This window comes from Otolemur garnettii, unplaced genomic scaffold (assembly GCF_000181295.1).
Source record: "Otolemur garnettii isolate 467f Iridium unplaced genomic scaffold, OtoGar3 scaffold00088, whole genome shotgun sequence".
Lineage (NCBI taxonomy): Eukaryota > Metazoa > Chordata > Mammalia > Primates > Galagidae > Otolemur > Otolemur garnettii.
The window spans coordinates 4,408,629-4,422,870 of record NW_003852483.1 but is presented as its reverse complement, the minus strand read 5'-3'; the positions used below and the strand labels follow the sequence as shown (position 1 = coordinate 4,422,870).

At 46.1% G+C, this 14,242-nt stretch overlaps 1 protein-coding gene across 1 annotated transcript; it reads right to left on the bottom strand.

The window, feature by feature from the left end:
- Positions 1–560: 560 nt before the first annotated feature.
- Positions 561–11,622, bottom strand: LOC100945800 (putative serine protease 47). The gene is made up of 5 exons (XM_023516256.1): positions 11,430–11,622; positions 10,101–10,281; positions 8,365–8,696; positions 6,037–6,203; positions 561–866 (listed from the first exon to the last, which is right to left on the bottom strand). The coding sequence occupies exons 1-5, from the start codon at positions 11,620–11,622 to the stop codon at positions 561–563; spliced, it is 1,179 nt and encodes a 392-aa protein (XP_023372024.1).
- Between the last annotated feature and the right edge of the window lie 2,620 nt (positions 11,623–14,242).

Here is a 14,242-nt window from a genome sequence, read left to right as displayed (position 1 = left end):
AGTCACAGACCAGAACCCCCTTCCTTGTAACCTGGGTCCTACTTCAGTCCTGCTCAGTCACTCTGTCCTCCAGGAACATTTGTCTCCCCTGGAAGTCAGTGCTCCAACCCCAGGAGTGCTGTTCTATTTTGGGGAGGCCCTTGTTCCCCTGACTGTGGACTCCAGGGATAAAGTCTCACCTCTTTTGAAGGACTGGGCAAGGGAAGACACAGCCTGATTGCTCTCTAGTTGGCAGCCCAGCTTCCTCAGTGTCTGGACTGCCTCCTACCCCTGGGGCCTGAGGCTGAGACTGTATGCCAGCCCATGCCCTTTCCCTGGAATTCAGATGATTATTCCAAAGGAATGGCGAACAGGCAGGTTGGGGAGCAGCTGGAGAGGGCTATGCCGAGCAGAGGGGGGCAGATGGGTCTTTTATTTGGTTTGGTTTTGCCAAGCTTGGTTTGTGGAGTGGCAGCTGATGGACAGAAAAGCCGGAAAGGAAGCACTCAGATGGTGGGCTGGAGAGAGGAAGTTCCAGCATAGAGACTGGAGCCTGGGCAGAAAGGAGTGGAGCTCTGTGGTCACCATAAGGCCCTAAGGGTAAATGGCAGCAGGAGCCAAGTCTGTGTAGGTATAAGCGCTGTGCAGGGCCCAGGAGAGCCTGCAGCCCTCAGGTGCTGTGACTCTGACCCAGTGACAAGAGGAGTGGAGGCAGGGTCAGGAAGAGGAGTGAGCCTTTTGGTTTCGTTGATCCAGTTAGCAAAGTAGGGGACTCTGGTGTAGATGCTGGGGTAGGCAGGATGCCGGCAGTCCAGGCCCCAGCTGGCCAGCCCCACCAGGACCCAGGAACTGTGGTGGTAGCAGACAAGGGGCCCCCCGGAATCTCCCTGAGTAAAGAAAGAGAAAGAGGTGTTGGGGACTGAGCATCTCAGAGACACCAGGTAGCAAGGTTGGGTACTTTGTGGCTCTACCACCTGAGTCAGGGTCCCACCACAGACAAACCAGACAACCATCTCCAGGGTGAGACACTGGAATGGGGTGTCAAGATGCTCCTGAGCTGACTTTCAAGGTAGAAAATCATGGATCTGAATCTGTTAACAGGTAGCCCCGCCCCCTGTGCCCTATGTGTGGGACAACATACTACCTAAGGCCTAGAGGGGGCAGCTGTATGGACAAGGCCCAGGAGAGGTTGAGCCTGTGAGCAGATCTGGGCCAGCTCTTGCCTCTGTGCAGACCCCAGCTCGTGTAGGTTATTTTTTGTTCATTTGGACCTTTGGTTTTCTTTCTACTTCTTGAGTGATCACCTTTAGAAAATGCCCAGACTCTGGCCTGCTAGAGTCAGCCCACAGCACTAGGAGGGTGAGCAGGGGTTTCTGGGAGTTACTACAGTCCTCACCTGTCATGTCGTGATCAACTCTCTACTTCATAGGCTAAAAGATAAGGCCCAAATAGAGGATCTCAATCTTGGGGTGGGAGGGCAGGGGCACAATTTATACATATTGAGCACCCTAGTGCAGTGCCTACTGCTCTTGAGAAACACAGGGTGAAAAGAAAAAACCTCTCCCCATGGTGCTTATGTAAATAAGCCAATAGACCCTGCAGAAGGTGGAAGGGTGGTCACAGAAAGCTTTCCTGAGCTGGTACTGGAAACAGTAAATAGAACCTGCCTCTGTAAAGGTGCAGTTAGAGCAAACAAGCAGGGAGGCAAACCCAGTGGTTGGAGTCATGGGGGCATTATGGAGGATTGTGGCTGGGGGGTGGGACACATGACGTATCTAAGCAGTTCAGTCTGTGTTGTATGAAGCATGAACAGTTGCTGAGCACCAGCTAGAGAAGGGAGACCAAACAAGTGACGATAGTAGGCAAGTGAGAAAGATTTGGGATGATATTTTAAAGCCAAAGGACTTGTGGAATCTGATCCATTCTCACCACAAAGAAAAGGTGCAGAAAGAGGGAAGAGGGCTGAGAGGGGTCTCCAGCATTTAGTGACCAGTAGGGGGACAGCCAGAGCAGAGTAGGGAGTGACCGGGTCAGGAGACAGGTGCTACTGGTGCACCATGGGAGCAGTGGCTCTCACAAAGCAGAGGTTCCAGAAAAAGTGGCTCTGGCAGCACATGGGAGTACAGCCCAAGTAGAGTTGTTTAAAGAGAGAAACAGTCTTTAGGGGAGAAAGGTAGAGAAACTGGGCAGCAGGTGGAGGATATTACTGCTATGTGTCTCCATGAGAGGCATGAGAAGGAGAGTAGGGGAAAGGCTCTGAGTACTTGGTGCTCAAGGAGGGTCCACCCAGGAACAGGAAGATGTGAGTTGAGTGGATGCAGGCCTGGGAGGAGTGAGCATTAGTCTGGCTGCCTGACTTTTCCCAATAAGATGAGAAACAAGATGGTTTCCTGAGAGGGAGTGTGGGGCTGGGGCAGTGGACGCCTGAGGGGAGGGATTGGGTGACAGGGTATGGTGGCCAAAAGTGGCCCCTAATATGTCCACATCTTCATCCCAGGAAGCTGTGAATATGTTATTTCACATGGCAAAAGGGACTTTGCAGATGAAGTTGAGTGTAGAATCCTAAGATGGGGGATTATTCCGGAGTATCTGGAAAGGCCCAATGTCATCACAAAGTTCCTTATAAAGGAAAGAGGGAGGCAGAAGGGTCAGAGTTAGACAGCAGATAGAGAGGTCACACTGATGTGCTTTGAAGATGAATGAAGAAGCCACAAGACAGGGAATGCATAAAGCCTCTAGAAGCTGGGAAAGGCAGGAGAAAGAATCTCCTGTAGAGCCTCCAACCAGTCCAGCTGACACCTAATTTTAGACTTTTGACATCTAGAACTATAAGATAATATATGTGTGTGGTCCTGGCCTCCCAATTTGTGGTGATTCATACACAGGGTCTTCCTGAGAGTGGAAATGTGCCTTCATTGACTCAGATCTTCCCCACCCTGACTGTCCTTGCCCCTCCCTATAGTCTGCCCACCACCCTAGCTCGAGGCCAGTGGGAGGTCAGATCATCTGGGCAGTTGTCCCTACTCCAGCTCTCCTCAATCATGCAGATGAAACATGTGGTTGCCAACACCATGCTGGATTCTATGCCAGTGGAGGGGAGTAGGAAGAGACTCCAGTGGACCAGACCCTTGGGGAGGTCTGAGTATGCAAAGGAAGTTCCAACACTATTTACCCCATGCAAAGTGAGTTGTGGTTTGCACTTTTGAGGAAACCAGGTGTGTGTGTCTACACATGCACACTGGGGCCTTGGCAGTGAATTCCACCATGGGGGAAAAGACAGGTCTAAGACAAGCCCACAGACATAAGCATAACTCAGATAAATGGAGATAGACAAGCCCAGGCATGAAAGCCAGCACTAGTTAAGCACCTGCTAAATGCCAGGAATGCTGCTAAATTTTCCACAAGAATCTTATAAAGTGAAGACTGTTAGCAACCCCATCTCACAGGTGGAGAAATGTAGCTAAGGTCACAGCACATACAAATGACAGAGTGAAAATGGAATCAAGTCTGTCCCTGCCTACAGTCTGAGCACTGGGACATCCCATAGCCCCATCTCTCCTCAGAGCTGTTTCTAGGTGCAGCGGGGCAGGGTACTTTGTGGGAGAGAAGAGAGCCTTGGGGTGGAAGTGGGGAAAAGAGCAGGTGAGTGGTAGGAGATGAATCCAGATGGAATCTCATAGGTATGCAATGGTGATTGAAAGGCTAAGGAAATGCCATCATAATGGTGTCCTTAGAAGGAACTAGAGGAGGGACAGAGTAGGGAGAGCACTGTGGGATGTCCAACAGGAAGTCAAAGGGCACTGGTGCTGAGGGTCTGCAGGCATGATTTTTGCAAGAGAAGGAAGCAGAAGAAGGTTGGAAAGGAAAAGAACAGGGGATTCGGTGGTTAAGCCACCAGACCCTGGCACTTGGCAGGCTCCTTGTTTCACCTGCAGATGTAACTGACTGGGTGAGGAAGATAGGACAGGTCAGACAGCCAGAAAGGAGGGTGTGTGTGGAGGGAGAATCAAAAAACCTGGGGTTAACTCCCACCTGGGGTTAACTCCCACCAGAAGGCAGGTGGGCTAAGCTCCCTCCTTCTGGCTCAGTCAGCTCATGGAGCAATAATAAAAATGGTGGTGTCAATGAATCCTCCCATAGGCCACACAAATTAAGGCTCAGGTTGTGCAGTAGGAGAGATCTAGTTCATGTTTTCTATCTGTTGTTTTGCAATGCTATGACCTTGTCTAAGTGTACTCATTCCAAGTGCTTGCTATAACACATTTCCATGAATTTGGTGGCTTAGAAACATAAGAAATTTATTCTCTCACAGGTTTCTGGACCAAAAGTCCAAAATCGAGATGTTGCCAGGGTCATTCTACCTCCAAAGATTCTAGAGGAGGACCCTTCCTATCTTTTCCAGCTTCTGGTGGCCTTGGCAATCGTTGGCCTGTGGAGTATCACCCCACTCTCCTCTGTCTTCACATGGTGGTCTTCTGTGTGTCTCTGTGGCTTCTGCTCTTCTTATAAGGACACCAGTCATTTTGGGGGCCCACCCTAAATACAGGATGGTTTCATCTCAAGATTCTTAACTAGTTACATCTGTAAAGACTCTCTTTCCAAATTAGGTCACAGTCTAGGGTTCTGAGTGGACACGAATTTAGGGGAACATTATTCAACCTACTGCACTATCCTTACAACAAATTCATGAAGAGGGTAAGGACCCAGTCTCAGAAGATGAAGAGACTGTTTGAAGTCACAGGACAGATCAATGTCTCTGATTCCAGGGTCCTAGGACTTTCCTCTCTGCCCCACAGTGGCATCTACACAAAGGCTCAGCTTACAGAAGCCACCTCAGGGGCTGGACACTTTTGGAGATGCTGTAGAGGCAAGGTTGGCCTTGGACTCAGATCACCTAGGCCCAAATTATGCCACCTCACTTTAGGTCAGCCACTTTACCTCACTGGGCCTCCATTTTCCCACTTCTAAAAGGAGACTTTACAGAGGTCAGGAAAAGATCTTTGCAATCCACATGTCTAACAGTGAACTTATATCTAGAGTATATAATATATAGAACTCTTAGAAGAAAAGGACAGACAACCCAACAGAAAAATGAGGGGGGGGAACCTGAAGGGAAACTTCCCAGAAGATATCCAATAACAATAAATATATAAAAAAATTAATTAGCCATCAGAAAATGCAAATTAAAACTACCAACTACTTCACACTCACCAAAATAGTAAAAATGAGAAAAGATAGAAAGCATCAAGTGTTGGTGAGAATATAAACACATCCATTGCAGAAGGGAGGTATTTTTGCTAACCTCTGCCAAAGCTGAACACACACACACACACACACCCCTTTCCTCCAGCAATTTTACTCAGGAAGTTTTATGAAAATAAGAAATGACATATATGGCATTAATCTCTGCTCCAAAGATGAATATGAAAATGTGTTTAGCACTGCTACTCATAATACTTCAATGTGGAAGCTACTCAAATATCTACCCAGTGATTATAGAATTCCATTCACACAGTGGCATGCTATAGAGCAATGAGAATGAACAAACTATAATGATGTGTAACAGCATGGATGACTCTCAACAAATATAATGTTAGGACACAAAAGAGGGCCAACTATAAAAACTTCAGAATCTAATTTAAGGTGTTACAAGTTAAGATGGTTATCCTTGGGCATTAGTGACAAAAAAAGAACATGCAGAGGACTCTTGGGGTGCTGGCAACATGTGGGGTCAGTATGAGAAAGTTCATCAAACTATACACTTATGAAGAATTATGCACTCTTGTGTATGTACATTATGCTGCAATAAAATGTTTAAAATATGCAATAAAAATGGATGCTGTCTGAGGGTCTTTCCAGAACATGCTCACACTGGATGGGCTTGGGAAGGGGCTAGTCTGGGGGAGATTTCTGAGGTATGGAGCCCAAGGAAGACATTGAAGGGAAGGAAACGAAGTCTGGGAGCCTCGACAAAGAGAGAAGAGGTAACACAGTCCCCTCTGGGGATGCTGAGACCAAAAGAACAGGCAATAGAAGAGCAGAAATGACCTTACTCACTTTGCAGATGGACTTTCCTGTCGTGAAGTCCCCTGCACACACCATATCCTTATGCACAGAGTGGATATTGCTGTTGCCAATACTTTGCTTATATAAGATATTACAGTACATGTTCTCAATGAGGATCACCTTACCCTCCTGGAGATTGAAAGGCGGTGTTAGAGACACTGCAAAGATAAGGGGGAGGTCAGTTGACATGCCCTGTAGGATAACCAAGGAAACCCAGGCTACTCTGAACCCCAACTCTGTCTGACTGCTCCTACCCCCACAAACATGGTGTTTGCTCAGAATAGCTGAGCTTTCAACACTGCTTCAGTCTTCTGACCATTCTTGATATGCTACTCCTTTGCTCAGACTCCTCCCCATATGTGTCCTATTCCTTTCACCTCTCCCATAGCAATAGATCATACCTCCCCTATCCAACAAAGAGACAAATCCCACCAACAACATGTGACACACTAATCAGGGCTTAGCAGTCATTCACAGACTCATCTAACCTTTCATGAACTGTCCCATCCATCCTCCATTCATTTATCACTAATCCTTCTCTCAACTCTTCATCCACCCTTCTCCCCACCCATTCACTCATTTACCCATTCTTTCATCCATTTACCTCTCTTCCTGTATATCCTTATTCATACTTCCATCCATTTGCCTTTCCATCCACCCTTTTATCTGTCTCTCCATTCACCTCTCCATCATTCACCTCCTGTCATTCATCATTCACCCATCATTCACCTCCTGTCCATCAATGATATATCCATTCCATTGATCTATACACTCACCTGTCTCTCTATCCACCCATCTATCCGTACACCCAAACATGATCCATCCATCCAGGTGGTTACCCATCCTCCTATACACACATTTATTCATCCATCCATCTACCCACTCATCCTCCTAACCCATCCATGTCCTCACCCGGTCACTTACTATTCTTTCAACTATCTAGTCTCACACAAAGTGTCTTTTTGATACTAATATATAATTATAGGGACAAGGTAAGTGAAATAAATAAAATTATTTTAAATTAAGTGTAAGAAGGAAATAAAACAGGGAGATGTGGTAATAGGGGTTCCTACTTTTGCTTCTGTGATTAAGTAAAACTCAGAAGAGGAGCTGAGTTGCAAATGTAAAGAAGAAACCAGTTATGCAAAGATTATAGGGGAGAGAAAGCTAGGCAGGGAAGGCACAAAAGCCAAAGAACCTGTTATGGAAACGGCCTGGGCATACTGATAGAGCAGCAAGGAGGCCTGAGTGTCAAGGACAGGGTATATGAGGACAGCAGTAGAAAATGAAGCAGCGAAGGAGGATATCAATATCACACAAGGCCTTAAAGTTACAGGCAAGAAATGGTAGTCTATCAGGCCAATTAGTAGCAGTGTGGTGGTACCAGGCCCCAGGGTGCAGGTTGGTGTACATAAATAATATGTGGCCTTTTCTCTCAAGGAATAACCAGTCTGTAGGTGCGTATGTGTGTGAATTCTGGGGGCTGCCTGTCATATGATTAGGGAGTGATTCTGATATTTAGTAGGCAAAGGCTGGGGACACTAAAAGAGCCCCCACTCAGTGAAGACATGTTTAGTCCAAAATAGCTGTAGTACTGTACTAAATAATGACCCTACAAATAATTATATATATATATATAAAAGAATATACATATTCTTTTTTCCTCAAACTATAAACACTGCTTTCTTCAAGAAACATTCTTGTGCATAAGTCACATAAATATTTGCCACATTTATCTTCTTTCAATCTAAAAAAAATGAAAACAACTTGATTTCCTGTTATTTAGTTCACCTAATAATACTATGAAATGGATAGTTGACCCAGGTTAGGATAAGAGCAAGGTGAGGTTCAGAGAGGTTAAACACGCCTAAGTTGTAATCATTCTAACATAATCATGCAGGCTTAGAGGTCAGAAGCCACATTGTGTTTTCTTTCCATTTTGCCCAAGCACGCTCTTGGTAAGGAAAAATCAAGATATTTGGTAGTGAACCAGAATGGCCAGCCCCCAAGCATGACTTTGTAGTGGAACAAGTTATCTCAGATCCATAACTGATTAAAACTTTAGAATCAAGACCCATGAAGACTCAAAAACTCAGATTCTTGATTCCAAAAGTTGAAGATTCCCAAATTTTCAGAGCCTGAGACTGACAGGTGGGATATACCTTCAGAACTAGAAGGGCCAGCATGATTGGTTCTCATCTTATAGGTCATTGAAAAAAGTATAGAGGACCAAGGTCCAGTGGCTCCAGAAACTGGCCAGGCCCTCTTTGCCTGGCTAAGTCACCCTCCTTTCCCCTCTATCTCTCTTCTCCACCTCACCCCTTCTCCTCCCTTCCCTCCCTAGTCTTCCAGTTTCTCCCACATCCCCCTCACCATCCTCGGTGAGCATTCCCCAGCCGGTTATCCAACAGGATGCGTTACTGAGCAGCTGCATGTCTGGGAACGGGAGGCAGATAGGAACAATGTAGGAAGTGAAGTTCACAGGCAGGTGCAGCTGCAACATGGCAATGTCACTCCCAAAGGGGTGGAACTTCTCAAAGTCTGGGTGGGTGATAATCCGGTTCACAGACATTTTCTGGGTGTGCTGGGTTTGCTGGTACAGTTGGGTGTTTCCCAGTAGGACCCGATAGTTCTCCAGGTCCCGGGATTTGCTGGAGGAAGAAAGGACCCATCATGACTATCCTCTCTGAGAATGGGCAGCACTCTCTTCCTGTGTCTTTGTCTAAGTCCCCCCACCCCTGTGGGCCCCTCCACCTTGCTATGATTCCCAGCAGCTTTGTCTCTTCCTTTCCAACAATTAGGAGTTCTTCTTTATGAGGCTAATGGGTAGTCTACTCATAACCTCATGACACATGGTTCCCCATCATACCCTAGAATCAGAGGAGCAGAGAATCCTAGTGCTGGAAGAGTCCTTGATGGGCTCATCAATGTAAGCCCTTTATCTTATACAAGAGGAGTTCTGGCTCACTCTGAGGTCCAGCCTGACACTTCTGAAGGCTCCCCATGCCCCACTGTCTGGCCTAATCACCTTTCCTGCCTCCTCCACAATGGTTGCTTCCTCGGGGCTGGGGCTGTAAGCACTTATAAAGGACTTGTTAATAAATATCCAGATGAGTATATCAAACAGAAGCTCTCCTTGCTCCTGAAAATGAGTGATGAAAGAAACTTTCTACTCCTGTGGCTTTGTTCACATAGGACTCCTACCTTGAAGGCCCTCACTATACTGCCCATGCACTAGCCTCCCCTCTGGCAAGCCTCCCCTCTGAGGGTCCTCAGCCCTCCCCACAGCCCATCCTCACCTGGATGTGGGGGTCTTGCAACCCCCTGTACCATAGTGGTAAGTATGGCATAGAGTAAATGCTATCAGGACCCAGCTGGAGGTCTCAGAGCCAATAAACACCTAAGCTACAACTCCCTGACCTGGACTGTGATGCCCTCTATTCCCTCTGTATTCCTCCAAGTCTATTCAGAACTACACACTGATTCAGGCCCAGGATGGTGAGAGGAGTCAGACTCCTGACTATCCATATCATTGTCCAGGGTCAGAAGGCCCTATTCTTCTCACCCAGGCCACCTGGTGTGGCTCTTTTCAGGCACAGAGTTTTATGAAGAAAAGAATTGCCTGACTTCTGGTCATAGGTGCAGAGTGCCAGGTCCCTACCTAGAGTCTGACTCACAAGAGTCTATGGGACAGTGAGAAGAAGCCCTGGCCAAGACAAACACCACCAGTGCTCTTGGGTATGTCTATGTTGGGGACATAGACATAGGGGACAGGGGTGTGTGTGGTTCTCAGTTCCAGAACTGAGAATGCATAAAGAGAGGGTTTTAGACAAATGAAGGGAGCACTAAGCAGCAAGTGGGGAGGATAGGACTAAGCAGCAGGTGAAAGGGACTGAAGGTCAAAGGTAGGCACCATACCCATTCTATGGCAGGAGATTACTCAGACCCAAGCCTAGAGAAGATGTGGGACCCCTAGCCTCCTTGTTTCATCTCCTCCTTGCATCTCCCTCCTCTGTTAGCCCCTTTGCCGAGGGCCCCAGGGAAGGAGAACTCACTTGAAAAAGCAGTGGGCAGCTGAAACCAGCCAGTGGGTGTCGATGAGGACAGCTCCGCAGAGGTGCAAACTCTTGTAGAGTACACTGGCCTGCCATGGCCACTGGCCGGCCTCCGCATTCTGGCCACCATAGACCTTCCCCACCACCTTGGGCTTCCCGCACACTGTGGAGACACCACCCACTCACCTTTAGACACATTGGTGCTGCCCCTGAATGCCACCCCAGTGAGGCTATCCTTTACTGACACATGGGAAAACCAAAGCCAAATGCTGGACCTGTGACCTGGGCAAAATGACAGAAAGCTACCACTCAGTGGCCACCTCCAAGGACCAGATGACAGAGCATAATTGAACAAGCTCTCTAGGAATGAGAAAATAAGGGTCTGAAAGTGGGTGAAAGGTGAGTGAAGGTGATCACAGCAGCCCATCCTTAACTGGGCCTGCCAAGGACTGGCAGACTAGGAGGCAGGCCCTGTGACTTTATTTCCTTCCATCAGTACACCTCTATGCCAACTTTGCAGATCAAAGAAACTGAAGGTCTGAGACATTATTAATGCTATTTGCTCAAGATTGTGGCTTCTATGTGGTTGTGCCCTGTTACTTCTCCTGAGTACCCTGGGGAAGAGATTTGCGGGCAGGAGTCTGTGGTGCTATGCTATGAGCTTGGAGAAACTCAGTCCACCTCGGTGATTCATGCTACTCTTTTTTAGAAGCAGGGAGAGGGGGAGTCTCATAAAGACAACCTTGACTCTAAGATGACTCTAAGACTCACCCCCGGGAGGGGCATGGTGGGCACAGACCCCTGAAAGGCAGTGCTCTGGTCCCTGTCTAGTGCTCCTAGACCTCAGGGAGGGCACATGAGATCCCTGGGCCCAGCCAACTCTAGCCTCCCAGCAGCAGTCCTGCTGTGCCATCCCTCCACTCAACCTCAGCATCAGGCCCTGGCCATCTGTCTATTTGAGTGGCCCCCACACCAGCTCCTGGCACAGGGCTACCTGATTGGAAAGAAAAAGTAGAGAAAAGACTCTAGTGACATTTGAGCACCAGACACTAGGCCTGAGCTAGGCCCTCAAGCTTCCCTACACCCTAGTCTGGCTTATACTTTCTGATGTCTCCTTGCCTTCCCCCCAACTCCCATCAGCCCCCCATCTCCTCCCATCCTTCTTTGTGCTAGTCCACTCCTATATCCCCATCCCTGTTCAGATGATCTCCAAGCACCTGTACCCTATTGCCCCTAGCTCCTCTGCTTGTTCCTCACCAGCCTAGCTCAGCCACATATGCTCTGCTTCAAACAGACCTTGAGTTTGGGCTGAGGAGCCCAGGGGCTCACCGGCTGCCAGCTGCTGGCTTTCCTGGGCCTCCTGGGTCCCTCTGGCCTCATGAGGAGCCTGATTGGAGCTGTAGCCATCGATGTGTCGGGTGGAGGAGGCCTCCAAGCTCAGGGGCAGCAGCAGCAGCAGCAACAACAATGGCCAGAGCATGGGTCCCAGCCATCCTTGGATCCTCACAATTCCCCCATCCATGACTGTTCACGAGAACTGGAAGGAGGGGAGGGGCAGTGAACACTGACTCCACCCTGAACCTGCTGTGACCCTATGTCCTGACACTCCTGTGACCCCTCAAAAAGATAGACTTGACCAGGCCCTGACCACTACTATGCCCAGCCTCTGATTCCTCCCCTATTCCACCCTGATCCTAAGTCCTGATCTGGCCCAAACTATCTCCTAAGACAGAGAGACTGACCTGAGGACCTGACCCCTCCTGTGAGCAGCCTCTGTCCCCACCCCGACCCAGCCCCAACTTGTCCCAACCCCACCCCCAACAAGTTCCAGTCATGGCCCTGACAACCAGGCAATCATTGATTCCACATTCCAATCTAGTGCTCCTACAGATAAATGAGAAACAAAAAGAGTACTCATAGAAATGAGAAAAGATATGAAAAGGTGATTCATGGAAGGAGGATAAAAGGGCCATACAGAAGAAAAAAAATTCAATCTAATTAATTATCTGGTAAATGAAAATGAAAACATTAAAATGTGGCAATTTCAACTTGCAAACATTTTATGAGATTGATAAAAAAAATACCCCCAATCTTTTCTTAATCAGTGGTTTCTCCATAGAGTGGCCAGAGGGGGAAAGAAACCTAATTTCAAAGACATGTTTCCTATGTTCTTCTCTAGGATGCAATGTGGATTAGTTTGTATTAGAGGTGACATCCTGTTACTTTATGTTTATTCCCTTGTCTTTATCACTAAAATGTAAATCATATTACAGTAAAATTATTTTATTCATTGCTAAGTCTAGACATAAGATAATAAGAGGACAAGGACTGGCCACATTGTATAGTAAAATATCAGCTTAATAATCACTATCATTATTCATGAAAACAGAAATTAAAGGTCACTAGTAATTTCTTACTAGTTAAGAATTTACACTGTAATACATTTTTTAAAATTAGTGTTTGACAAAAGTATCTTAGAATTAGGAAGAAGTTATACTTTAATATAGAGACTGGAAGAATTTATGAAAGTTATCCGAGGGAGTATAAGATTGATAGTAAAAGTGGAGTAAAGATAAAGGGAAACAAATTAATTAAGATTGAGATGTTTGTGGAATATCTGGTTACATTTTTTTCAATACGCATTTAGAAATGCCAATTTGAGCTTTGTGAAATAAATTTGGCTTGGAGATTAGAGAATTTTAAGGATTTATATGACAGTTGAAGCCATAGGAGTTAGTAAAATCATCCAAAGAAAGAGTGTAGAGCAAATTAGATACCAGACATGACAAGTAGCCAAACAAGAAATGAGTTTTGGTGCATAGTAAGTTTGGTAAATTTATAGACTTGTACAACTATCAATAAATCTGCAGTTAATCTTCACTCCTATTCTTATCCCTAGAAAAGCACAGATCTCCTTTTTATCTCTCTGAATTTGTTTTCTGGACATTTTATATAAACAGAACCATATTATATGTAGTCTTTCATGTTTTGTTTCTTTCACTTAGCTTAATGTTTTTGAAGTTCACCCGTATTGTTGCACATGTCAGTGTTTTGTACTTATTTTTGCAGTTTTTGGCCGGGCTGGGTTTGAACCTGCCACCTCTGGCATATGAGGCTGGCTTTCTACCCTTTTGAGCCACAGGTGCTACCCTGTTTTGTACTTTTTTATTCTGTCATATGTTTGTACTGCATTTTGATTATCCATTTATTAGTTAAGGACATTTGTTTATAGTTATTTTGGGCCCATTATGTACAAAGCTGCTATAAATAATGTCAGGAAAGTGTTTGTATGTAAATGTGTTTTTCTCATTTTTCTTGTGCAGATTCTTAGGAGTAAAACTGCTGGGTCTAATGGTAAGTTAATGTTTAATGTTTTTTAAACAGCCATATTGTTCACCAAAAAATCTGTCATTTTATTTTCACACTACAGTGCAAGAAGATTCAACATTTTTCACGTCCTTGCTAACACTTGGTCTTTTTTTTTTTTTTTTTTGAGACAGAGTCTTAATATGTCACCCTCAGTAGAGTACCGTGGCATCACAGCTCACAGCAACCTCAAACTCTTGGGCTTAAGTGATTCTCTTGCTTCAGCCTCCCAAGTGGCTGAGATTACAGTTGCCCACCACAATCCCCAGCTATTTTCTTTTCTTTTTTTTTGGTTGTAGTTGTCATTCTTGTCTGGCAGGCCTGGGGTGAATTCAAACCCACCAGCTCCAGTGTATGTGGTTGGCACCCTAGGTGCTGAGCTACAGGTGCCAAGCCCCAACACTTGGTCTTATGTGTCTTCTTTCTTCAGTCATTCTGGTGGGAGTCAAGCGGCATCTCAATGTAGTTGTAATTTGTATTTTCTTTTCTTTTTTTTTAATTGAATGGTAACTATGTACATTAATGCACTTCTGGGGTACAGGGTGGGTTTTTACACATTATCCGTTCTACTCTTAGAAAGATTCACTTGTACCCTTGTAAGATAAACCTCAGAAGTGATCCCTCCAATCCCCCTCCCTCCACCCATTCCTCCCTCCCCTTTCTCTCCCTCCTCTTCATATTCTTAGGCTGTTATTAGGTTATAGCTTTCATATAAAAGGTATAAATTAGTTTCATAATAGGGGTGTGTACATTGGATACTTTTTCTTCCATTCTTG